This window comes from Oxyura jamaicensis, chromosome 8 (assembly GCF_011077185.1).
Source record: "Oxyura jamaicensis isolate SHBP4307 breed ruddy duck chromosome 8, BPBGC_Ojam_1.0, whole genome shotgun sequence".
Taxonomy (NCBI): Eukaryota; Metazoa; Chordata; class Aves; order Anseriformes; family Anatidae; genus Oxyura; species Oxyura jamaicensis.
The window spans coordinates 14,809,546-14,836,465 of NC_048900.1; the positions used below are offsets into that span (position 1 = coordinate 14,809,546).

The window sequence follows — 26,920 nt, forward strand, 5'->3', positions numbered from 1 at the left end:
TGGAAAATTCTGGTAGACCCTAAGGAAAATCCATATATATTTTGCTGTACACTTGTACTCTGAAAAATGATTCAATAAAGATGACAACTGTAAAAAACAGTATAATAATTGTTGGAGGAAATAAATGCAAGTTCAGTTTTTAAAAGCATAGAGGGGTTTATGCATAGGCATAAATTGCTTTGGAGATCTCCTTTAATCAGACCTATTTTTTAAATGGAAAAAAAAAGTCTCATTTGGCTTTCCAATTGCTCGGGAAGTCCATAGTCTGACAAGCGGGGAAAAAAAACATTGTTTTACTTCAGTTAGAACGCTGTTGTTGAAAGAATCAGATAGGTAGTCCCACTGCTTCATTTGCTTTCAAACCTGAGTTACTCCATTTGAAAAATAGTGCTTCTTGTGAGAGCAATGATGTCAAGCCTCATTGCGTGTAGAAAGGGATGGGATGGGACAGGACAGGGGAAAAAAGAAGCCAAAATAGTATACAGGAAGAAAATGGATCATTCCACTGACTAATTATGACTTCTTCACTAAGGAAACTCACCTGCATGAATATATATATGCTCTGTTCCCTCAAATAAAAGTAAAAGGATATTTCCCCAAATAAAAGTAAAAGAATAATAAAAGCTGGAAGTTAGTAATGGAGCAGAGCAACAAGACACAGTGCACCAGGTCTAGGATCTACCAGTTCACTACCTCTTGGTTAGGACTTAGCAGACTTACAAGCATTTGTCCACCCAGTACTGCATAACTGCACATGGGTCATTAGATTTTCTGTATACCTTAAATAGTTCTGGAGAAAAACAGTCTGAAGAATGACTTGGGACGTTTTAGCTGTTTAAGTGCTGAATTTTGCATGTTCTTCTGTCTCTACATCCTCATTACCAAGTTACATCAATGTGATTTTTGGTTTAAGAAGAAAATCCTCCTTAATAGCAAAAATAAAACCCTACCAAACACCTTACCCCACCCAAAAGGGACAGTAGAGGAACACTTTGGAGAGCAAATGGTACATGCAAGGAAATGGAGAAATATTTGAGGTTGCCTATCTGAAGTTACTGGTCACGCTATTAGTAGTGTCAGCAAATGCAGACTGAGATCATTGAGGGAAACTGCAGGGTAACAGGAAGCATAAACCGCAGCAGCTTTTACATATTATTCTGTTGATGTATTGACAAGGCTTACAGGTTCCAGGATCTACAATGAAGTTACTCAAGCTTAACAGCAGTTTCTCTTTCAAGACCATAAACAGCGTTCAGAGTATTGGTAATGAATGCTGGTAAAATAGGATATGATTTTTGTGAAAGAATTGAACAATACCTTTTGCAATGGAAGCATGGATTTTAAAAGCCACAGTTTCTTCCAGAGGGTTGTATTCTGTTGTGATAGAGGAAGCATGGAGTGTTTCCACCAAGAAAGGCATTTTTCCTTTAGTATAATCATAGGTAATAGTGTGGTTCCATGTATAGGGAACACTAACTCCATCTATAGTGAAGAGACGAGTAGAATGGGCATACAGCTGCCCAGGGCCTGTTTGAATATAGTCCTCTGTGTAATCCTGAAACAGCAAACGTCAGAAACTGAGCACAGTTAACACCACTGGGGTCTTCATGTTTAAAGATAAAAGACAAAACAAAACAAAACCAAAAAAAACCACAACACTTTTTCAGAATATAATAGATGAATAAATTGTATTTCACATAATATGTCTTCTTTACTCTTAATTTGTCTGTTGAATCTTAACAGCCTCTGCATGTTTCTTTTAATAAGAAATAGGATGATGATCCTGATGACTGGGACTACAGAGAATATTCTACAAAAAACAAACCTGGCCATATTGTTCAATAACAATATTTTGAGGCCTAAATATTTTTAGTCTTCTAAGACAGATTCTGACAACATGTACTAAATAAACAGTCAATAGAGAAGAATTATGCTACTGAAAAAGGGTATAAATACTGGGGATGCTACTTATGGAAATATATCAAAATACTGAGAACTTCATAAATATGAATTGTATTGTGGGATTAATATATGTTTGTACAGGTTACCTACCACCAACTAAGTATCACCTATATAAAAACAACTTTAAAGAATGTTCTTTCTTGCAGAGTAAATCAGTTATCAAGTACCTGATTCTAACCCCAAATTTTAATACCATGAATGGTATTAAGTAAAATGTTTTTCATGGCTTACACTAAACCCAAAAGGCAGAAAAACAATTCCTTTGAACTTCATCATTCTATTAAGTGTACAGAGTCAGTGACAGAAGCTTGCTTTTTTACTACTAGCATATCCTGGAAAAAACAGACAGAGATTATAACTTCTTACCATACTGTCATGAAAACCACCCTCTCTAATCATTCTTGAAAAAGTGAGAGCTTTCATTCTTTGGAAAAGAAAAATCTGGAAAATGTTTCAGAGGCATTGTGTAACAGGACTGTTTGCCATATTAGATACCTGCACAAGACCAAATTTTGATGTTACGGCAGAGAAAGGCACTTATCGTTAACTGCATCATGACAGCATGCATGACATGAATGCATAAAATGGCCTGTGATGTAATCTGATTTGGAATCTGTTAATGCTGTCATTGCATTTATCTCAGCCAAAGAAATGTTTCTCTGCCAGACTATGTACAACTGTAGCTGCAAAAAAATCATCAGTAACATTCCATAGTTTTTGCAGGGTGCCATGGCATAGAAAAACTGATGAAAAGACGTAAAATCAGAGAGCCTTAAGACACATTTCATAGCTCTATTAAAAGCCACACATGCCTCTCTGCAGTACCTCGCCCCAAAGACACTGCAATGCTCCCTCCTAACATCTCAGAACTTTGAGTGACCATTACTACCTTTCTGACAACATCTTTTAGTTTTCAAAGGCAGTGTTAACATCTGTCAATTAAACCAGGCATGAAATAAGTTACATACAGTAAAACATTTTTCAGGACTTAATGTCTACCACTTTAACATAGACAGGTGAGGAAATACATATCAATTAGAGAGGAGAGGGCGGCATCTGAGGACAGCTTTACCTTCACATTAACATCAGCTAACGACTGGAGCTGCAGAACATGGCCACTCACAACGACATCCAGCATTAAGGCTCCATCTGAATCTAAGCCTCGGGCAATATGAGTCATTCGCAGAATCTCTCCTATGAATTTTAAGAGCATGCTGATTTATAAAACATCCTAACTAGGGACTCCTGTAAGCCACACGGTGTCTGAATAAGATCCCTTGACCACTTATTTTACACTAGTATTTTTATAAGGCATACCATACCTATAATATAAACATTACATGTTCCAAATCAAAGCTCTAAGGGCTATATTTAAGTCAAAGATACTCAGAAAACAGTGTCATGAGCACAAGACAAAATTCAGCAATGGTGAGGTGGTGTTTTTAAAGGAATATGGTATCCATTAAGTTTATTGGAAAGAGATGGTGTATCACAGGTAGCTAACCAGTTGCAAACTCCACTTGAGTTTCTCTCTTGAAGACTGCATCAGTGAGTGTAAACCCATTCATTGCTTCTCCAATTTCTTTTGCAGTTGTCCAATAAACTGGGCTCAGAATAGAAACAAGCTTTCTAAGGGCTGGACCTGAAAGAAATCCAATATAACGTGAGGTTTTTTTCCTAACTATGTCCCACATCAGTAGGTGCTGAAAGAAGACAAGTGCCTGAAACTAGTATATAGCCTTAAGATTCAAACCACAATATATATATATATATATATTCAGAGGAAACATTTTACAAATATTAATATACTTGAAATAAGTAGTGAAGATTCCCTTTTCCCCTCTCTGTCTATGAAAAGTTTAGGTCAGTTTCTCCAGTGACATTAAGGAAATGAAGTAGTAAAAACTCACATTGCACAGAATTCAATTTAGTTCAAGAAAAAAAATATATATATAAAAAGCAGCAAAAAGCCTACCAAGGCTCTGAGGGATGTTGGTAATCTTTGCTTGTATTACTCTGTTTTCAGAGTCAAGGCTGTCTGTTACTGTGGCATTCAGGAAAGCAATTCCAAATTCAATATTGTTAATGTTTCCAATGATACTGCCTTTGGCATGAGAAGGCCCACCTGTGCAGGGAAGGGAAGGGAGGAAGGAAAAAAAAAGTGCCATGTGAAAACTCAGTTGTCTGATATTTTGGGGGAAGAGAAAATCCAGAAATATTGCCTGTCATGTTAAGAAATAAAGGTATTTCTGCATATATTATTACTACAATAATTGTAACAGTAAAGCTTACAACCTGCAAATAAGAGGATGCTGTTTATATATGATCTAAGATATATGCACAATAATACAGTAATCACCTTATACACTCATCTCGCTCTGAAAAACAGCTATTCTTTAAGAGCATACTGTAGTGCTACATAACAAGTTACAACAACAGATTTATCCACCTGCAGTTGCAGGGGAGATGTAAGCCAAAAAAATGTACCAGTTAGATGAGGAGAACCACAGACTTTCATGACATTCTCACTGTGTACTGCTGTAAATTAACTCACCAGGACATGCTTGGATATTGCACCTGGAGATCTGGGAGGAGTCTCCAGGACAAGGACGTCCACGATTTAATGGGGCTGGATTGCTGCACAGCCGTATTCGGGTCTGCTCTCCTCCTCCACATGAAGCAGAGCATTGGCTCCATGTTTGCCATGGCCCCCAGTTTCCATCCACTTGAAGGAAGAAAGAATGAGGAAAACAACATCTCAAAACACTATAGACTGTATCAGTCATGCTTTTGTGTCCTTCCTTCTTGATGGAAACAATGTGATAAAGAAAAGATAGCTAAAAGGATGACAGAAAGACCTTAATGGGTAGGGGTGAACACTTCTTCCTTCAAGAAACACCACCTTCAAAATTTTGTTTGTATATTGGCTATATTGGAAACGAGGAGGTTCCTCCAGGAAATGTTTCCTGTATAATGGTTGGGGATTTGGCAAGAGCTGGATGAAATTCTTCCCTGTGTCACGTCAAATAGCTACTTCTTCATGGCTGGCCAGGAAAGTTTTCAACAGTGTGAACTATGCGAGTCCCTCTGCACAGCCCTGCACGACCACACCAAGGGCAGCGCGTTGAGAGGCCCACTGTGCACAGAATTATCGCAGGCCGCCTCTGGGTGTGCCTATGCATAATGCTCTGTGGGGTGAAGATAATCATAACCACATAATCAACTGCTGCCTAACTTCTGTGAGCTGCCCTCTCCAAGAGCTTCTGTTGAGATTCCTTTTGCCAGTCTCTCTGCATCTGTCCTGAGAATATCAAGCTACACAGAAACTGATTTCAAAACTAAGAAGCAGTGTTGAATATATGCAGATCCATCAGAAACCAGTTTGTAAAGAAAAGCTGTCAATATTCACAATCTCCTATCATCCTTTTTGGTAGTCTCTCACCAGAGAAGCAACTTAACAGTTCAGAGCTCTGAGTGCTTTTCCTCCTAAAGGAAGTTATCTGAAATTGCATGAGGATAAAATTGATGGAAGATTACAAGAAACCAAACAAACCATATATTTTTGCAAATAAAGAACACATGTAAGAGCTCAATTAGATTTGGCTCAAATTACATGGAGGGGGAGTCTACATTGCCTTCTCTTGGTAGCATGGCCTCAATAACAACAGATGTAACTGCAAGAATGTGGCTGTATACAATGTGAACAGAGTATCTGGAAATGCCTTATCAGAGCTGACAGTTGCCCAAAACTGACAATGGTAAGGGGAAAGTAACAATGGAAAGTTTGCTTAACACAACCATCGGCCAAATTAAACAATAACTGGGGAAACACCAGGAGACTTTCTAGTAAAGGGGGAAACGGTTTGAAAAGTGATATTAGGTTTGCATGGCAAGGGGTTGGTAGCAGGGGGGCTGCAGGGGTGTCCTCTGTGAGCAGAGCCCAACAGCCCAGCTTCAGCCAGCTCCAAAGGGACCCGCTGCTGGCCAGAGCTGAGCCAGGAAGGCCTCTGGGAGAGCAGAGTTAAGAAAGGGAAGAAACTGCAGCTGGCAGAGAAGAGTGAGAAAATAAGAGAGAATGAATCCCACAGACACCGGGGTCAGTGCAGAAGGAGGGCAGGAGGTGCTCCAAGCACCAGAACAGAAGTTCCCCTGCAGCCCATGGAGTCCCATGGTGAAGCAGGCTGTCTTCCTGCCGCCCATGGTGTACCATGTCAGACCAGATCTCCATGCTGGCCTGTGGCCCATGGAGATCCCCCACAGGAGCAGGCCCCAGACTGGAGCTGCAGCCCATGGAGAGGAGCCCACATAGGAGCAGGGGGTCTGGAGGGAGCTGCTGCTGCCCTGGGGGAGGCCTGTGATGGAGCCATTTGCTGCTAAAGGATGGACCACTTGGTACAGACCAATACGGGAGCAATTCTCAAACTGCACTCTGTGGGAAGCCCACATAAGATCAGATCAGGAAGGACGGCATCCCATGGGAGGGGCTCCACGCTAGAGCAGGGGAAGGGAGTGACCATGAAAGAGAGGCAGATAAGAAAGCAACGTGGACTGATGCAGCCCCTGTTCGACTGCGCTGCTCAGGGGGAGAAGGTAAAAGAGAGAGGATGGGAGAAGGTGGTTTTAGTTTGCTTTTAGTTCTCACTGCTCTACTTTGCTATTAATTGGCAATAAATTACATTAATTTTCCCTACACTGAGTCTGTTTTGCCCATGACAGTATTGATGAGTGATCTCCCTGTCCTTATCCCATGCGCTTTTTTTTTTAAGTTGTATTTTCTCGCTCTGTCCTTCTGAGGCGGGAGACTGAGATAGCACTGTGGTGATACTTAGCTACTTACTGGTGTTAAACCACCACACAAGTATAGAAGCAGCATGAAAATCTGTGAGTGAGGGGAGAAACTCAAATACGAGGAGGGTAAACAAGTCAAACTGCACTTGGCGCTGTCCTGCCAGAAGTTGTCCCACCAACACTGCAACCTCCATCAAGACCAGATGGAGCACTGTCCCCCTCACACACCATGAGCAGCTGGGATCCAAGATAGAAGGTCTGACTGTATGGGGTGCAAGAAGCAGAGGCCAACAGCCCTTGAGTTTAGATGTATCCTTGGTAGGGGCTTTGTCACCAATGTGTGGGTCAGCAGGATGTCAAAAGTGGCACGGGTACACAAAAAGCTGTTGCACCTCCCACAAAAGAAAGGTGTGTAAAGGAGTATGTGCAGAGCAGGGGTTTCATAATTTCTTATTATATCAGGAATACTAGTAATTTTATAACAATGCTTTTCTGGGATGAATTATGGAAGGAAGTTTAGAACTTTGTAGGCATTTAGTAAGTCTCTAGCATCATGGTTTATCTCAAATATTGCTGATACTGATTTTGAATGCGTAAGTTCACTGACTGCCCTTTGGTTTTGTGTTGTTAATAAATCAGTTTACTGCTTTGATCATGGCTTGATTTAAACCACATGAGCTCAGCATTCTTCCTTGTTCCTGGAATACATTATGAAATTTTGCTGGGAGCCTCATAAACTGTAAAACAAAAGTAGAATTACTAGGTGTAGGAGAGATTTTCATATGCTATTTCCTGTTTAGGATTATTCCACCTCATTTTGGTAAAACCTAATGTGAAAGGGGAATGCATGGTAAAGTGACAGTCATGTAAAGAAAAAAAAAGGTGAGAGTAGATTATTAGGCTGTATGAAAATGTAAATAACAGGAATGTTCTACATTCCTCTCATAACATGAAAATATTGCACACATTATGTGACCTGAAGTATTCCAGAGAAAGCTGTATTTAAATTCTCTGTTAGGCTGAGGACTCACCAGGGCACAGTTCGGTGCTGCATCTCTGTATTTGCATATCAGCCCCTGCACATGCCCTTCCACCACTGACAGGGCGAGGATTGTCACAGGTCCGGTATCGCCTCATCTGCCCTCCATTGCACGTGCGACTACAAGTTCCCCAACTACTCCATGGGCCCCAGTTGCCATGAACTGTGAAAATAAATATTAGATTTTATCTATCTTCTCCTTAATAACAGATACTAAAAACAGACACTCAAGCTAGGAAAATATTCCTATTGGACAGTAATTTTTAAATACTTTTTTTCCTAAAATAAGAAGCAAAATAATCGACTGAAAGATCTATGAAAGTTACCTTGTCCAGCATTCAGTGATTTCTCAGTGTGTATTAACCAGCTTTGGAACATTGTAGCTCATTAACTGACTAATATAGGAAAGCATGAAGCACATGTTGTTAACAAAGGGAATCACTAGATTATGGTGTGAGATACCGAGAGATTTGATTTGCAGTATTTTGTGACTGGACAGTTGTAACTTTACATAAGTGCACAACCAGGTGATCTTGATGGTTGGACTTGATGATCTTGAAGGTCTTTCTCCCTCTAGATGTTGTGACTTCTGACAGTCTGGCAGGAGCTTATACACCAGCTGCCACTGGTTTGTGTTCCTACCAGCTGGTGTTTAAAATGCCACAGTTTTGCTGATGAAGAGATCTAGTACCACTTACCTGTGTTCAGATCCTCTAATTTTTTCTGTGCACATGGAAAGGTAGTACAAACGAGTGTGTGATTTGTAGAGGGCTTCTGTCCTCTTATCCATCTCTACACACCCAGTAGGTGGATAAACAGCTTAACCTGAAACACTTACTGGGACAAGGATCACTGTTGCAAAAATCAATCTGTATGTCGGATCCTTCACACTTGTGACCCCCAAATTGTGGGGCTGGGTCTGAGCAGTGGCGCGTTCTCTGCCTGCTGCCTCCTCCACAAGATACAGTGCAGGCGCTCCAGCTGCTCCACGTGGCCCACTTCCCATCCACTGGTTAGAAAGGCAAAGCATGATACAGTTATAATCACTGATGTTAGAAACAAAAAAAGTCAGGGCTACACCAGGGTAAAGTTTACTGTAGGATGTTATTGACAGTCTCTATGGAGTATCTCAGCTATGTAGGGATTTCTACATAGGGATTTCCAGGAGTGAAAGCTGGAGAAAAGCACATGTCTTTTAGATAAGCTGTGAGCCTGACTTGATCCACAGTGAGGGATTGCTGAGTCCTTGTGCTTAGTCACTCTCCTATTTTTAGGTATCCACATATAAAGTAATGCCCAAAATTACTGCACGCATGGTATTTGTGCCATCCTAAAAACCCAGTTTTTAGTTGTGTGTTCTCCCTGGTTGCAGCTGCACTGTCTGAAGATGTGACCATTATCACCATCTCCCTGCTCCTTCTTAGCCACACTTACTGCTTCCTTTGACTTACAGGCTGTATATAACTTACTGTTTATATGAGTTATTGCTAAATTATCTAACATGAGCAGGTCTAAGCATTTGAATAGTAGGGTCTTTGCTCTCCCACCATATGGTGGCACAAACTGTTATGCATACATCCGTGTGAACACTTGAGCTGGTAGCTGAGAAGAGGCAGGTTCATCACAAATCAGCTGTGAGCAATAGCATCTTCTGCAGAGGTACCTCTAGCCAGATAAATGTGCAACATCAAGCCCTCAGTTGCTCAACTACTACACAGACAGTTCTCTCTTCTACTGCTTAATAGTTACAGGGTACTCAGCTTAGGATCTGGCATGAGCAAAATGGAGTGTGAAGCCAGAGAAATCTAATCTGAACTGCTGCATATTCCACTTCATTAAATTTCCCTTCATTATCCCTGCACTCAGCCAAATACAAAGGTCATATTTAAAAAATGAGCTTTCCTATCCAGTCATTAAAATGTGGAAGAAAAGGATAAATGAGTAACAGAACCTAGGAATTTAAAAAAAAAAAAAAAAAAAAGTTTAGGAAACCTGTAATTTAATTGCCAAGGATTCAAAATGCTGCTTTTGCACAGTGGAAGGGTAAAGGAAGGGACATAAGGACTGGAGAAGAAATTCCATGTTAGGTCTCTACAGGGATGTTGAAGATGGTGAGAGGTGGCCACTGAAAACAAAAGGCTTCAATGGATTTTTTTTCAGGGATTTCATTTTTAGAACTGAAAAACATTAGATTAAGTACAAATTAAGTAGGGTATGGAAACAAGAAGTCTGTCATGTTTCTCTTTGTATCTGGTGTGTCTTACCTGGGCAGCGTTTCTTGTTGCAAACCTGCATCTGTGCATCAGATCCCTCGCAGTATGATCCGTCATGTGAAGGAGGAGGGTTATTACAGAGCCTCAACCGTGTCTGAGTACCTTTCCCACAAGTCTCACTGCAAGGACCCCATGGCAGCCAAGAACTCCACTCACCATCAACTGCAAAGGCAGCACAGCCATAAAACTGTTTAAACCATACAGCTACTTTAACTTGAAATTATAGTTCCACAGCCTAAGGCAAAAAGAAAATAAAAAGGAAAAAAACAAAAAAAGAAACCCAAAACACTACCTTCTTTAATATCAATAAATGAAATACTCTGAATAAGCCCTTAAAAAACAAGCAAATAACAAAAAACTTCACATCCAGCAACAGCTGAAACAGATCAGAAGTTTCCAAAGGAGAGATTTTTTCCTTTCTGTTTCCTGAATCACTTCACCTGATTACAGTCTTTAAACAACAGAACTGAATGCTTGATCAAGTCTGGTGTTTTCATAAATTACCTGGATCTGAATGTTACGTGCTAGCTAGGCTGAAGGTCTCAGCAGGAGAAGGGGCATGCCAGCTAAAAGCCGGCACACCAGCTTCAGGGGCTACCAGTAAGCAGGAGCCAGAACTGACTGTTGCCAGGATCCAGAGAAATGAATCTCAGGCTGTGGATGAACGTTTGTCTTTGTGGTGGGACGACCATCATGGGAAAAGGGAAAAATCAATATAATAAAAAATGTACAGAAGGAAACATGCCAGTGGTTACAGGCTATGAATAAACTACATCCTGTCAAACGGAGTAGGTAGTACCAAGGCAGAAAAGAAACCTTAACATTCAGTTAGTGAGGAGAAAGACATATGGCTGAAAATTTAAAAAACAGAGAAAAAATACTGATAATGTCTTAAAGTATTAACCAGCATGCTTTACACAGCCTTTTTATCATTCTTTTTTCAATTTTAATAGGCTTTGCAGAATAGGTTTAGAGTAACAAGTTTTACTCTGTGATCACGTGCGTAATAAACACTGAAAAACATAAAAATACAATTGGGTACGGGAAAATAATAAAAATACAATTGGGTATGGGAAAAAAATAGAAAGTGCTGAAATTTCTCCCTTTAGTTTTATGATTTCTATTTCCAAGAAGAGCTCCCATTCAATACATTACAAATAATGATAAAACAAACCAAAAAAAAAAAAAGGGCATTTAATTCTTTTATAAGCTAATCACTTGAAACAAATGGAAGAATTTAGGTTTGCAGAAAAACAAGAAATCCACAGAGAAAGTGCCTTAAGCAGCTAATTCTAAACCAATTTTCCCTTACCTGGGCAAGGCCTAATATTACACATGACTGAATCCACAGCGCTACCATCACATGGCTTCCCACCGTGCTGAGCTGGTGGATTGCTGCAGATTCTGGTTCTGGTCCTGTTACCTTGTCCACAGCTCTTTGAACACTCTTCCCAAAGCCCCCACTCTGACCAGTTGCCATCCACTAAGAAAGAGAAAACCCCAGCTTTATTCTTTTTTCCTTTTTTTTTTTTTTAAACAAACAAACAAACAAACAAACAAACAAACAAAAAAAACAGTATATGCTGAAATTTCCTTTCCACAAAAGTCAAGATGAATTCCACCTTGTTAGAAAAATCCAGCTGTCATGAAGTTCAAGGTGATAATCATTTATTACCAGGGCACTCAACATAAGGCAAATGCATCGATTCATTAAAGAAATACCTGGACACAGCTTATTGTTGCAGCTGCGTACATCTGTATCAGGCCCCTCGCACATCTTCCCACCATTTGCTGGAAGAGGGTTGTTGCACTGACGAATCCGCTCCTGAACACCTTGACCACATGTTACACTGCAAGGTTGCCATTCAAGCCATTCAGAAAATCCACCATGGACTGCGGGGGGAAAATTATGCTCTGTTTGGAACATGTGCTTGTGGTAATAACTCTTAGATTGACAGAGCAGAGAGAAAAACACATTTCTGAAGCCATACTTGGAAACCCAGCTCACTTCATATCTTTATTACTGCAGAAATATCTTTCTACAGGTTCAGAGAACACCTCAGATGCTCTGAAATAGTTACTGTTTATGTTTCTAAATGCTTTTCTTTAGAGATTTGATGAAGTAATGGCTTATGTCCTGAAAATGGGATCAAGATCCTTTCATTACTATTTATGTCTCTCACTCCTTCGCATTCATCTGTCTCACAAAGCTGGGTGAGTGTAACATAAAGAGCAAAATTACATGAAGCACAAACCCACTGACATCTCAGACGAGGTTTACCATGCACCTAATGCATATATGGAAGGGATAAAATAAAATCTTGCTGAATTAATGCTGGAGTCTACCAGTTTGACAGTCACGGTTCTGTATTTTGTGCACCTACCCTGGACAATCAGTGGTACTCTGACAAGAACAGATCCCATTAGATTCCTTGCTACACACTCATATTCAGACGTATCTTCCTTCCGTGCTGCAACAATGCGCAAGGAGCCATTAGACAGGATAGTCACTCTCTCCTCACTCACAACTGGATGACCTTGGCGGGACCATTTGATGGTTGGAGGAGGTTCTCCATTTGCCTGGCAGTTCAGCATTGCTGTGGCACCAGCTTCAATAACAGTCTCTGCAGGTTCAGTGGTGATGACTGGAGGACCTTGTAGAGAAATAGCACACGGGTACATTTTTTCATTGTGATAAATATTAAAGGTCTGGTCAGAAAGAGGGCACAACAACCTAGTCTGTTTATTTTGACTACAATTATTATTTCGGTCTTCCACTGTCAAATGGTAGGCTACACGCAAGTTCAAACAACACTGATAGGCTGTTTTTAATGTGTAGCAGCCTGAGGGCCAAGGTTGGGACTGAGGCCTAACTGTACGAGCATACACTCTTCCTATATTGCTAATACCTGTTGCTTTTTATAAAACTGGCAGGAAGACGCTATTAATCATACCTATCATATATTAAATTATGCGTTATACCTATTATATATACATTAAACCTATTACATATATACATTAAACCTATTACATATATACATTAAACCTATTATACATTAAATTATATATTAAATCATACACTATTATTGTATTAATCAGATGCTATTAATCATCATGATCTTCAGAGGTCCCTTCCAACCTCAGCCATTCTGTGATTCTGTGATACCCCAAGACAACTGAGACATAAGTAATACATCCATATGGGTAAGGCTATAATAGAAAAAGGATGTTCAGAAACTACCACCAGTGAAAAAATAATTCTGAAATATTATTTCCACAAAGCATAAAATATTGTCAGTGAAGGCTGGAATTCATCTCGCGTAACTTTCTCAATGTAAAAGTTAGTTCTACTTTAATCCAGTTGTACAGACTCTAAGTCAGCTAAGAGAGATGGACCCTTTCAGAGGGTGATTCTTCCTTGTCTAAGCTGGTTTCTAAGATAAATGGGCTAAATCACTCTCTGCATTCTTTCCTTCATTGACCTCAGTCACTAGCCTAACTACTAATGATGAAAGATGAGGTGAATCTTAACCTTAAGTGCAGTGAGGTGCCCAACCTCCAAAACTTCAACAGGAGCTGCATATACCTATCCAAAGGTAGATTACTGCTCCGATCTAGAGGTATTGGACTTTTCATTTTGAGTCTTACTCTGAAGTGTTAGTGTCAGACTGCGTTCCACCACACCAGCGTCATTGGTAGCCACACACTTGTAGTCACCAGCATCTTCATTCTAAAGAGCAAATAGCAAGCAATCATATAACTTGTCAATATGTTTGTAATGAGGGTTTCAGTTTATAGTGCACCTCATGTAAGTGAATCTTCTGCAACATGGCATGCACTGGATCCTAAGAGGCACACTGTCAGATTTGACAGTATTCAAATATTTTGCCTTTATTAACAGCAATACTGTGAATTATTTTTACTGTGATTGTTCAATTTCTTATTTCCTTGAATTTTTAAACTTTGAGGTATATATTTTTTTCTCCTAAATCAACTCCAGGGAGCTATTTCTAACCTTACTTCAAAATACAAGCATAAGTTTATGGTGGGGGGTGGGTGGGGAGGATCTTGTCATTCATACTAGGAATTTGGATGCTACGAGGTTTGCACTTGGAGAACACAATTGCTTTTCAGCTGACCTGACTGGATAGAACTCGGGCTCTTTTAAGGTCCAAAGAAAATTTCCCATGTAATTGGGCATCACTGGGATTTCACACACCCAAGATTAGTATGTAGATGCAGTCCTTCTTACAGCTAAAGAGAATGATGGCTCTTTGGATTTTTTGTCACAATAACTCAAGTGTATACTAGCCTGAATTAAACCAACATTTGTTAAAGGTAAAAGCAAAACTGGATTAAATGTCTAGCCTCAGTCTTTCAAAATGATATGATCTAGAATGCCTTTATTAATTAACTGAAATGCACAGTCACATTGTAACAGTCCAGTGACTCACCACAGTGCCATAAATAGCAAGAGAACCATTGTTAAGCTGTTGGATCCTGTTGCTGATCTGAACATCCACTCCTTTTTTGCTCCACTGGATGGTTGGAGGTGGATCTCCTCTGACTTCACAATTCAACATAGCATTGCCACCCAAGGGCTCAATTCGGCTAGGATGGTAATCCCCTTTGAAGACTGGAGGCTCTGAAATTCCAAGTGATAGCAAACAAGTAGCAGAGTCAAAATAAAATGCTCTGAGTGGAATCATTCTTCCATAACTTTAAGACATTCTGAAATGTGAATTTCAACCTGTTTCTATTTTTTTCCACTGAACCATAGACAAGGTACCAAATAATATGAAGACATCTGCATTAAACTGTGACAGTGATCACAACTGCTGTTATTTATACATACCTTTGACATACACAAAACCAATAGCTTTGATTGAGCCAACTGTGTTTTCTGCTGTGCATATGTATGTACCAGAGTCATCTTTAGATACTCTATCAATAACAAGTTCACTGTGTCCATTTACATCATCATACTGTGCTGAAAGGAAAACACACAGCACAAGATTACTTCAATGATTTAAAACATATATTTCTTATGATTGTTTGAATTACAGTGCTATTAAGCAGCACAATGGCATCGTGCCGTTTCATTTCTGAGATGCCTCAGAAACACACAGAAAAGTCACAGCTACATTTGCCCACATGAATGTATTCACTTAAGTTGTCCCTTAATTTCACGCTTTGTGCATCTGTATTCTATGAACTGCAAAGTTTTTCTTCTTATTTGAGATAAATAGCTTTAGCTGTTGGATAAATGTCATCAGTTACTGAAAGTTTTTAATGGCTACAGAACAGGGACAATTTCTTCATTATCTTTCTTACAGCTGCGTCTCAGGCAAGTTAGTCACATGACTGCAGAATACTGAAGATATTTCTCACACAATTTCTGCCTAACAAGTTTCCCTCTGGATTCTTTTTCTTCCTTATGCCAAACTAATTGCAGTGCTGTGTGGGGAAAAATCTAGAGCAGAATGACCAGTAAGATCCAGTGTTTCCCACCTGGAATGATGTTATTGTTAAAGGTCCATGTTATTTTGGGTATAGGTATCCCAGTTGCTTTGCAAGTTAATCTGAGTTGTTCTCCTTTAGTCAAAGCTACATCTCCAGGCAGTTCAGTAAAAGCTGGGAGTATGTGGACAATGAGAGTGACTGTACGTTTGTCTTCTCCAGCAGCATTGTTAGCAATACAGGTGTAATTGCCAGAATCTTCAGGCTGAAAGAAAGCATATTTAGAGAAATCTCAGTTGTGATGTATCCTAGACAACATTATCACATGTAATGACAAGAGAAGCTCAAAACAGCATTCAGTAGAATTGCTCATCTGTACTCTTGCTTCCTCTAAATCTGAAAGATGACCTACACTTGCTTTTGCCCTTTCTGAGAATTTATCACTACAAGTTTTTCACAGACATTTTACTCCTCAGTTGAAAATGAAATGTTTATGAGGACTTTGGAATATCAACAATGAGAATGCAAGCAAGCAAACAAACTAACAACAAAAAACTAATCCAGAAATGGGTGAAAATGAAGAGAAGTAGGGTTGTATTATGTGCAAACTAGTCAAGTCAGATCTTAAATTTAGTGAACTTACAACGACATTGTCCAAAATGAGGTCTCCATCTGGCACAGCCCTGTATTTTCCCGCTATCTCTGTTAACAGTGTATTGTCCTTCTTCCAGTTTATTGTTGGTGTTGGAATCCCATCAGCCACACAAGCCAGAACAGCCCTGGAGTCTTCCATGACAGTGTACTCCACCTCCGTACTGCGAATCTTGGGTGGAACTGTGAAAAGGTTTTTTTAAATAAAGTTACCTCTATGTGTTATCCAAGCTTTACTGTGAAAACATAAAATAATGGATTGAAGAAACTTGGATCTTCTTGTCTCAACCAGTGACCTCCCATTAAACATGCCAGCCAAATGCATGAAATACATGCAGCAAAGTAGAAATTGAGCTCAGGGAATGTAATTGTCTTCCTTAATTCAAGCAACTGGCTGATGCTACAAACCAATAAAGTTCACACATTAAGGAGCGTGACTTCTCCCTTACATCCTAGCTCCTCACCCTCCATGGGTTCATGCTGTCATGCTCTACACTGTTTCCATGCAGTCCCACTTACTGTGCACAATGAGCTCCATGCTGGAACTGCTGGACCCTGCCAGGTTTGCTGCTATGCATGTGTATCGGCCCGTGTCAGCAGGCTGCACAAACACAATCTGAAGAGTGCCAGTGCTAAGAACTCTTCTTCTCATTGACTCAGTTATCTGCTGTCCGTCTTTATGCCAACTGATCTCTGGCCCAGGGTAGCCTTCAGCTTCACACTGCAGATTGACAGATTGATCTACAGGAACAACATACTCCTTCAGGTGAGACTTGATGACAGGAGGAACTGAAAAAGAGTTAAAAATATTTAGAAAAGAATCAGATGATGTAAGAAGCATGAAACACTTCAATTCTTAGTGAAAACAACCCTAAAAGCAACCTTTGATCCTAAAGTAGACAGACAAATAAAGGGAATAAACCTCCTAGGCTCTGCTCAGTGTCACATCAAATAGGGAAGCATTAGGTCTTTTTGTGTTGCTCATATTTAGGCTTTGACTAAAAGAAAATGTGCATAAATTTCCTGTCCATAAATCACAATAGTTTAGAAGACAATCTACCTTGAACTTTCAGTTTGATCTTCCCCAGAGCAGTGCCTGCTGGATTTTGAGCAACACACGTGTAAGTGCCAGCATCTTCAACAGTTGATTTTGCAATCTGTAGACTGCCACTGGGAAGAACCATGTAACTGTTGCCTAAAACAAATACAAGCAAAGTATAATTTTCTTTTATTTAAATGAATGGCTTTCTTATACATAAATTTGAACATTCATAGAAGAGAGAGAAAGTTTCTGAGTTCCAGTAAATAGGCTGGAATTACAGGCTTCAAGAGGATACCTGTTGTGATTATATTGATGCCCTCCTTTTGCCACGTTATTATGGGTTGAGGTGTACCCATGGCTTCGCATGGTAATAGGATGGAATTGTTCACAATGACATCCAGCATCCCTGGTTGAGTTTGAATAACTGGTGGTTCTGCGCAACAAATGCAAGGCAAAATGCAACTGGTAAATTTTCAAGGCTAGAAAATACAGAAGATATTAGAAATCACGTAATATAAGGAATCTGAGAAGGCTGAATTAGCAACAGCTTGATTCTGCCATCCTTTTGAAGAGCTCAGTGGAAGTGCTCTTCTACTGACAGTCCAATCTGTGTTTACCGTTACTCTACAGCACTTGTACTTATTATAAAGGCAATGCTTTCTGACAAAATGCATTTTCTCCTTGGCTTCCCATCTTACCCTGAACATGAAGAGTGGCATGTCTGTGAGCAGAGCCAGCTGCATTGCGGGCCACACAGGTATACCGACCTGCGTGCACTAACTGAGCGGCAGGTATTTCAACAGCACCTACAGCAGAGATAGAGAGCATTACAACATACAGCAATACCCTGTATTCATGGAGAACTCTCTTAAAGCATTCATCTTAAGAGGTTTATACTCTTATTCTAAAAAAAAAATCTGTATTTAATTTATTACTTCCAGATGTGCACAATCACCCCCCCCCCAGACCCTTCACTAATTTTCTGCTTCCGAACTCCATCCATGCACAGTACCTGAAGAAAGTATTCTGTAGCCATCTCCTCTGGGAAGCAACTTTATGCCATTTTTGGTCCAATGAACTGAGGGAATAGGAACCCCTGATGCAGTGCAGGAAATCACTACTGGAGACAGCTTTGTTACCAACACATCCGTGGCTTCATCTGCTATGGATGGGGGCACTAAAAAACGAAGATCAGTGTTACTTGCTCATTTTTATTCATTGTTAATTCTTGGAATTAAATTATTGTTTTCTTGGGAATACCAGAGACTTAAGGATATCAGTCTCATAAAAGAACCATATACAAATCTCATTTTAAGATTGGAATAATTCAGTGATATGCTACACATACACGTGTAATAGTAATATCCCCACTACCTTGAACAGTGAGTTCAACTGCTCTTTGATCTTCTCCTGCATCATTTGACACAGAGCACTCATAGACAGCTGTGTCATCCACAGTAGGAGAAATGATAACTAAGGAACCAGAAGACAGAAGTCTGAAAAAAGAAAAGAGAAGAAAGTAAAAGACATTGAAATACTTCTTTTCTTCTCAGGTAATCAGATGACTGATTTTACAGGCTATACACGATTACATTTAGGTATGGCTGGTTTTTAAAGTGCCAAATTCATCCCTGAACATTTTAAACCCACAAAGAAATGAAAACATCCCTCACCTGTAAGTATTCTGGTTCTGGTCAACACTAAGCAGATGGCCATTCTTCTTCCAGCTAATTGCTGGCCTGGGAATTCCAGTGGTTTCACATGGCAAAGTGGTCTGCACATTTACAGTAACTGTAATATTAGTATGTCCAGGAGCAATAGTCGGAGGAACTAAGGACAAACCAAGCCTAATTATTCAGAATCATTATACACACATGTCCATCCATCCATCCCCCCCATATACACAGAGCTGCACCACCTGAGCACATTCACTTGATTTTTATAAAGAGTAACTTGGCAGTAACGAACCTACTAAACATGTAGTATTGGATGTGTCAGGTCTTTCTATTTCCAGTTGGTGTGAACACAACAGATAACAAAGAATAAATATTTTCTTTTCACTTATATTTGCTTGTATTCCTAAAGCTGTCAATTAATTTTTTAAATTTTATTTTTTAAACAGAGAAACTGAAAAGGGGCTAAACTTAATATTGGATCAGGCTGAACAAGAAAAATGATATATCTGGACTTTAGACTTGTAAAAATAAGTATATTTTTCTAAAACCAAAACTTTTACCAAGGACCTGGAGATCAATTCGTTTGCGCTCAGTGCCAGCGGTGTTAGTCGCCATACACATATATCTTCCTGTGTCAGTAACATGTGCTGAGTGGATGTGTAGAGATCCATCCTCTAATATGGAATACCTGAAACAAAGCCACACAATTTTTCCTACTGTCCAATCAACAGAACCATAGGCCACTCTGATAGTACGGATGGAATAGATGACTGCACAACAAATAACCTCAACACTTGGTGTCTTAATTTGGGGACATACAGTTTTCTCATTGATTGCAGTTATGACTTCATTTTTTCCCAGCACATCCATTTTTTTTTTTAAGAACTTATGAAATCTAACTGACACAGTGCTTCTACATAAACGGTGATAGATTTGCAGATGTCCAGAACTCGTTTTTAAGAATTTCCACTTAACCTCAAAAAAAAAAAAAAAGTTAATGCTTGTATATTTTTCTTTGAAATATAATTGAATTCTTAGGTGTTTGCCCAGTTCTAGAAAATGCCTAGCTAATTTCCCCTAAAGCAATCAGAAGACAGAAAACATTCATTATAATAAATGTTAATACTAGAAAATATATAAAAAGTATAATATATTTGAAGCTACAAAGTACATTCAAGGAGCTTTTGGTCTGCATGAAATCGCTTGGCTTCATCCTAAATCTTCAAACCTACCAAAAATTGTAAATATCTCCCAGACCTATTGTTCAAAAGCTTCAATATCAGAAAAAAAAAAAAAAAAAAAAAATCATTACTTTGAGTTTGTCAAAGGAGGCTTTGTTGTTGTTGTTTTATTTTTTGTCTTTCTTAACAATAAAAGGGTGAAATCTTTGCTACTGCTACTTTTCTGAAGAACAGCTTCTTTAGATATCTATTTTTGTCACAGTATTTTCCACATTTGGGTCTATTTGAGATGATAGTAGAAATAGCACTTCTGATCTGTGAAAACAAAACTCATTTATGTGTCCTAGAAGTCAAATCAAGCTTTCTGTAACTAATACATTGTTAAAAAAGAAAAACAAAATGAAAACAAACAAACAAAAACACTAAGGAGAATATTTATTCTGACTATTGCACAATACCTTGTATTGTTTCCAGTAAAAACAACCCCATCTTTCCTCCATGTAATTCTGGGGGTTGGTACTCCTTCTGCAATACACTGCAGAACAGCAGACATGTTTATATGGACAACAGTAGTCTGAGGGCTACTTTGGATTGTCGGAGCCACTGTAAAGGAAAAATTCCAAAAGGTATCAGAAAAAAAAGAATTCTGCTCTGACTGAAACTTTACACATGAAAACACATGCAGTAACAGGTACAGGGATGATTACAGTGATGGAACTAAGTTTCTTACCACTTTGAGCAGTACATAACTGCCACAATGCAGTAAGGAATGAAAAACAAAGTCTGTCTTAAATGCACTGTGAAGATCACCTTTGCTAGTTACTGTAAAAATTACCACATAGTTAAATCAGCAGAAGAGTTTAGCATATTTAACTCAGCAAAATAAGGCCATGAAGTGATGTCCTTGCTATAATTAAGGAGGAACAAGAATTTTAAATGGACAGCTAGGGACAGTCACTGTGGGGTCACAGCGTAATGCAGGTACTTATGAGTGAGTTGTCAAAAGAACAGAAAAGAGGAAAAAGTTTTTCAGCATCATGAGAGTGTGAGAATAGAATAGTTTCTAAACAGTCTACAATTGAGGAAAAAAAAAAAAAAAAGGTTTAAAATGAAATTCAGAAAGTACCAGCGGGCCAATGGTATTAGAGGGCAGGTATCAGGATGCACAGGGCCTTCCAAACATTATGTTCCTACCATCTCCTGCTTGTAGCTGCAGGGAAGCCCCTGTTTTCAAGTAACTTTTAAAACCAGTGGCCAAAACAGCAATGCAAACCAAGTCCCCCAAGATACCAGTGAATTGCTTTAACAATTTGCAAAAATTTGCCCAAGAGCATTTCTCTGTCTTGGATCTGTGTGTTCAGTCTGGATGTATCTTGACTCTGTATCAGGATGAAGGCGGGATGCACAGCACCCTCTGTCAGCAGGAAGCACAGAGAGACAAAGAGGGAGCCATGGTGAGTCCCCAGCAGGTCTTCTAGCATGGTGGACAACTGTGATGGTGACATACATGAGATAATACACCTGGTTTCACAGTTCAGATGCAGCCTAAGTGGCCTGCACCTGGCTACAAAATGACTATTAATGCTTCTTTCTTGCCATTTGAAATCCAGCAGAAATACCAGGCAAAGATCAAAACCAACAAGAACAGTTTCATAATTTTACCATGTACTGTCAGCACGAACTCCCTGGTCATTTTTCCTGCAATATTACTTGCCACACATGTATAGCTTGCTGTATCACTGAGGTCGGCATTATTGATTTGCAGGTATCGCCCACTGGATAGGATTCGAACTCGAGGAGTTCCCTAAGGGGAAAGAGAGAGAGAGTTTGGTGGATTTAATTTTATGATTGTTCTCTTCCTAAAGATACAGAATTCTTTTGTTGCAGAGTATGAACAGCCATGAAAGAGAGACAAAGATAAACAAAGGACTGAATTAACTACTAGCTTAACTTTATTTATAGCCATGAAGATAATAGGATAAAAAAGGTTTTAATTGAGTAGTGGTTCCACCTTGAAACTCCTGCTGGGGATTGTGCCTGAATAAGGTGGCTTTTTGGGTTAACTAATTCACAACATATAGCCAAAGAGCTTTTGAGTTTTTACAGAAACGAGGCAGCCATCAGCACATGATTATTATTTTTTCCCCAAAAATCCGCGCACACCACCAGCAGAACAAATACTAGTTTCTCTAGACTGTTCTTCAAACATTGCAAGTCTTGACCAGACAGGATCCAACATAAACTTAGCCTATTAAGTTTGCTAGCCAGCATTTCTGGATATTAGGAAACCACTCTTTTCAGCTCTGTGATTGTACAGCACCTGCTCAGCAGCCATTTGAAGTCAAGGCTTTTTATTTTTATTTATTTATTTATTTTTTAACCACGGCTAGTCTGGATCAGAACTGAACAACTGAATGACAGTAATGCCAACTACAGGTGTTCAAAAAGCTGACTGGATAAAAAAAAAAAAAAAAAAAAAAAAAAGGAAACCCCCACCCCCCCCCCCCCCCCAAAAAACAAAAACAAAAACAAAAACAAAAAAAACAACAAAAAAAAAAACACCTTTACAGTATGTGCTACGCACACTTTGGACATTCGAAGCTGACATTCCCATTTGCTCTTTTGGTTAGACAGTCTGCGGATAGCAACTACAACAGATATGTGAAACTTGTGGTTCTGCGCCCCTCCGCACTACCACTCAAATACTCTGGTCTAACACTAGGCATCAACACAGCACGTCTAAGGACGCAAAACAGACAACAGTGTTGGAGCCTCACAGGTGAAATGATTCACCACCAGGACAGATTAGACACAGATTTTGGGTCAAAACTTATTTCCTGTTGAGTACGTAGCCTGTGCTTCTAAACAAAACAGCATATAGAAGACAAAACACAGGTAATGAAGCTATTGTTTAAATCTGTCACTATACTCGACATCAACTTAAAAAAAATACAAATTCAGCAATTCTTTTACTGTCTAAATAAAGGATGGAGTAGGTCCAGACACTCCTATCTACTTATTTTGGTAACACTCGATGTGCACTTCCCAAAAGCAAGGAAGAGTGCTGAGACTACAACTGCCAAGGCTGTCCCAGGCTAGGTCTTCCTATAGTTCTGCTACTGAAAGTGGTGGTGTTGCACAATTACATCATTAAACACAGAGAAGTCTAATGAGTTCTAAATCTGCACAGTGGAAGACAGCAAAATGAGGAATCAAACCCCACGTTACAAGGCCATTTCAAAAAGCAGTGATGACTTAAACCCAAGTAGCATTGCAATCTGAAAATCTGACTTCTCCAGTCATCTCCTGTCATCGTGAAACCTTAATGTTCCCAAGATAAGGAGGTCCATATCACAGAACAACAGAATTGTAGGGGTTGGAAGGGACCTCAAGAAATCATTGGGTCTAACCCCCCCTGCCAAAGCACATTCCCTACAGCAGGTTGAACAGGATGGCATCCAGATGGGCCTTGAATATTTCCAGAGAAGGAGACTCCACAGCCTCCCTGGGCAACCTGTTCCAGTGCTCTGTCACCCTCACTGTGAAAGAGTTCTTTCGCATGTTGGTGCAGAACTTCCTGCGATCCATTTTGTGGCCATTGCCCCTTGTCCTGTCCACATAAACCACTGAAAAGAGGTTGGCCAAATCCCTCTGTCTCCCACGCTTCAGGTATTTGTAAACATTGATGAGATCCCCTCTCAGTCTTCTCTTCTCCAGGCTGAACAGACCCAGGTCTCTCAGCCTTTTATCATAGCGAAGATGCTCCAGGCCCCATATCACCTTCATTGCCCTTCACTGGACTCTTTCCAGGAGATCCCTGTCTTTCTTGTACTAGGGAGCCCAGAACTGCACACAGTACTCCAGGTGAGGCCTGACCAGGGCAGAGTAGAGGGGGAGGATCACCTCCCTTGACCTGCTGGCCATGCTCCTTTTAATGCACGCCAGGATCCCATTGGCCCTCTGTGCCACCAGGGCACATTGCAGGCTCATGGCCAGCCTGTTGTGCACCAGGACCCCCAGGTCCTTCTCCGCAGACCTCCTCTCCAGCAGGTCGCCCCCCAGCCTGTACTGATACATGCGGTTGTTCCTTCCCAGGTGCAGGACTCTTCGCTTGCTCTTGGTAAACCTCATTTGGTTTCTTCCTGCCCACCTCTCCAGAGTGTCCAGGTCTTGCTGAATGGCAGCACAGCCTTCTGGCGCGTTGGCCACTCCTCCCAGCTTTGTATCATCAGAATACTTGCTGAGGGTGGACACTATTCCCTCATCAAGGTCGTCGATGAAGATGTTGAACAAGACCGGACCCAGCACTGACACCTGGGGAACACCGCCAGTCACAGGTCTCCAACCGGACTCTGCGTCACTTATCACCACCCTCTGAGCCATAGAGCACCTCTCTTTCCACATGCAGAGAAAGCTCTTTCCCAGCTGCAGTAGACTGTTACACTTTTTCCTGGTTGAGAAAGAAACCTGGGAGGCAAAACAATTCAGGGGGACACTGATGTTGTCCTGATACCTGGAGTATATATTTATCTAATCTAAGATGAAGAATGAAAAGGATGCTATAGAACATAATAAACCTAAATCTGCTACTTAAAGTACACCTGATGAATTAAGAGGCCCACATCTGGACTACATTTATAACAGCATTAATTTATAAATTCATGTTAGAGAAGAACCAACTCTAGAGACTGAATTGAACTTCCTAACTCTGCTATAAATCAGAAGGCAGAAGATTGATCATACTGCACAATCAAGATGCATCGATCCTCACATACAGACATGAATTCCTAAAGCAAAAAGAGCTAATATTACAGTTAATTCCTGGGTGTTCAGCTGAGTGTCTATGTCAATCATATCATTCCTCTATTTTGTTCTGATTTCTGGTAAATATTTGTAATAGTGGCTTTTTTTTTTTAAGTTAAGATGTAGAAAAAGGAAAAATCTCAAGTACTGCTTAAAACACTACCTTTCCAAGGAAGACTCAGGTAAAAAGTATTCATGTTTAACCTCCAAGCCTCATTCCAAATTGTTTCATAAATAAGTTGCTACCCAGTTAAAGAACTGAGTATTCAGAGGAAGAACTGTTTCTCTTACACTTCTTTCTAGCTCGTTCTTATGCAATATTCAAGGTAACGTTCCCTAACAGCACTTAGTAAGACAAGATCACTCCCCATATTCTTACTTCTACCACAGATACTTCATTCTTCTAAATTTACAATCAAAAAAGAGCCTGAAGAACAGGCTGACACAAGTGAAACAAAGGACCAGAACTTTGTATGAAGACTACTGAAGGGCTACAACTAAGGGAGACAAAATTCGTAAGATAAATTTGTTTTCTCTTTATTCACAAATAAAGATCAATATAGGGAAAATTATTAAGTTCAGTTACTAACTTAAGTTGTTCAGTTGTAAATCATCTGGCTTCTGAATCATCATAAAATGATGAGAAATTTTTTAAAAAAACAAACACCAACAAACAAACAAAAAACCCCACACTTCTGTTTAAACTATCCTCATCTTGCTAATTGCCTCTCAACCACCAAGGAGTCAATGCCTTATATGACACTACATGGAACCATGAGTGAAAAAGATGCATTTGATACAAAACTGTGGTGGTTAGCAACCCGTGGTTTGTTTTTTCCCCAATGTAAAGAATTTTAATTCCTTCCTAAATGCTACTAGAATATGAGGATGCATAATATACCCAAAGGAAACATATAGTGTAGTCTTCTCTCAGCTACCTTTCCTGGGAAGCCATTCAGGAGTATACCGAAGGCTTCTAGGATTGTTCAGAGGATCCAGGAGGAGCAAGGGATCCCCCTAAAGGAAAAAAGAACAAGTAACAGCGGGATGGCCACTTCACATGCTTGCTAGCTTCAGGTACTCATTTAGGGCTAACTGTATTTGTACTGGGGCAACTCAGCTTGAATTCAAGGCACTGTAACTTGACTGCACTGAAGGAGCAAGTGAACAGAATAAGAAACCTCAAGCATTGTGTGTAAAAACTAAAGGGAGCAACAAACTAATACAAATAATATAACTGCTGTACCTCTAAAAGTTCTCCATTTTTAAGCCATGAGATTGTCGGAGGTGGTACAGCATCTGACTTGCATTCCAGTATAACTTGTCTGTTCTGCAACACAGTGAGGTCCTGTGGACCACTGGTACCAGCAATATTAGGAGGAACTGTTACAAAAATTAAGAAGAAAAATAAACACCACAGATATGAGCCACCATTAAAACTATTAACTGAAGAACTCCATTCTATTTCTCAATATTTAAGATAAAGACAAAGCTACAGTGCCACTGATTCGTTCTGCTTTTCAATACTTGTGTTAAATACACCACGTTCGTATAACTGGTGAACTTGTTTCTTAAGTCACACACTGGAAACAACTGTGACAAGTCCATTCTCAGTGAAGGCACCGGCATTTAAGCCAGACAGAGTGGGGAATCACAGAATTTCCAGAAACTCTCCACCAAGAAACAGGGAGGCTATAATGTTCAAGAAGAAACCTTAGGCATATTGTAGAACTGCAGAAGTCCTAGTGTTTATACTGCCTTAACTGACATTACTTTTTATGTATTCATTTGTAAATAGATTTCTTAAGTTTTTCTGCTGAAAAACTAAGATCATAGACATCATTACACTCTATGCTCTTTTTAATAAGCACAATCAACTCAGTTCAAATGACCACTGATGTCAATTACTGATATCTGTAACCTTCCTATTTATTCAAAATACAAGGCTTGGATTGCATCAGGTAGAACTTTCCCTTTTAATTGCTCATCAGGTTTAGAATAGTTAATCTTATACAGAAATATTCGTTATCACATGATATAACATC

General features: G+C 39.7%; 1 protein-coding gene across 4 annotated transcripts in view; it reads right to left on the reverse strand.

The window, feature by feature from the left end:
• Positions 1 to 26,920, reverse strand: part of HMCN1 (hemicentin 1) — a 192,255-nt gene that overhangs the window by 14,584 nt on the left and 150,751 nt on the right. For 3 of the 4 annotated variants that reach the window (XM_035333229.1, XM_035333227.1, XM_035333228.1), the window contains exons 71-97: positions 26,122 to 26,258; positions 21,735 to 21,876; positions 20,531 to 20,675; positions 19,452 to 19,579; positions 18,889 to 19,045; positions 18,590 to 18,711; positions 18,228 to 18,392; positions 17,914 to 18,021; positions 17,511 to 17,648; positions 17,234 to 17,368; positions 16,693 to 16,962; positions 16,166 to 16,356; positions 15,574 to 15,787; positions 14,918 to 15,052; positions 14,517 to 14,707; positions 13,711 to 13,792; positions 12,447 to 12,716; positions 11,785 to 11,955; positions 11,375 to 11,545; positions 10,054 to 10,224; positions 8,628 to 8,798; positions 7,782 to 7,952; positions 4,517 to 4,687; positions 3,938 to 4,087; positions 3,467 to 3,604; positions 3,035 to 3,156; positions 1,318 to 1,555 (exon numbers count right to left, since the gene is read on the reverse strand). In XM_035333229.1, the coding sequence (XP_035189120.1) occupies positions 1,318 to 1,555; positions 3,035 to 3,156; positions 3,467 to 3,604; positions 3,938 to 4,087; positions 4,517 to 4,687; positions 7,782 to 7,952; positions 8,628 to 8,798; positions 10,054 to 10,224; positions 11,375 to 11,545; positions 11,785 to 11,955; positions 12,447 to 12,716; positions 13,711 to 13,792; positions 14,517 to 14,707; positions 14,918 to 15,052; positions 15,574 to 15,787; positions 16,166 to 16,356; positions 16,693 to 16,962; positions 17,234 to 17,368; positions 17,511 to 17,648; positions 17,914 to 18,021; positions 18,228 to 18,392; positions 18,590 to 18,711; positions 18,889 to 19,045; positions 19,452 to 19,579; positions 20,531 to 20,675; positions 21,735 to 21,876; positions 26,122 to 26,258 (4,404 nt within the window). Of the gene's footprint in view, positions 1 to 1,317; positions 1,556 to 3,034; positions 3,157 to 3,466; positions 3,605 to 3,937; positions 4,088 to 4,516; positions 4,688 to 7,781; positions 7,953 to 8,627; positions 8,799 to 10,053; positions 10,225 to 11,374; positions 11,546 to 11,784; positions 11,956 to 12,446; positions 12,717 to 13,710; positions 13,793 to 14,516; positions 14,708 to 14,917; positions 15,053 to 15,573; positions 15,788 to 16,165; positions 16,357 to 16,692; positions 16,963 to 17,233; positions 17,369 to 17,510; positions 17,649 to 17,913; positions 18,022 to 18,227; positions 18,393 to 18,589; positions 18,712 to 18,888; positions 19,046 to 19,451; positions 19,580 to 20,530; positions 20,676 to 21,734; positions 21,877 to 26,121; positions 26,259 to 26,920 lie in introns of those variants that run through there. The other variant, XM_035333230.1, reaches the window with a different exon arrangement.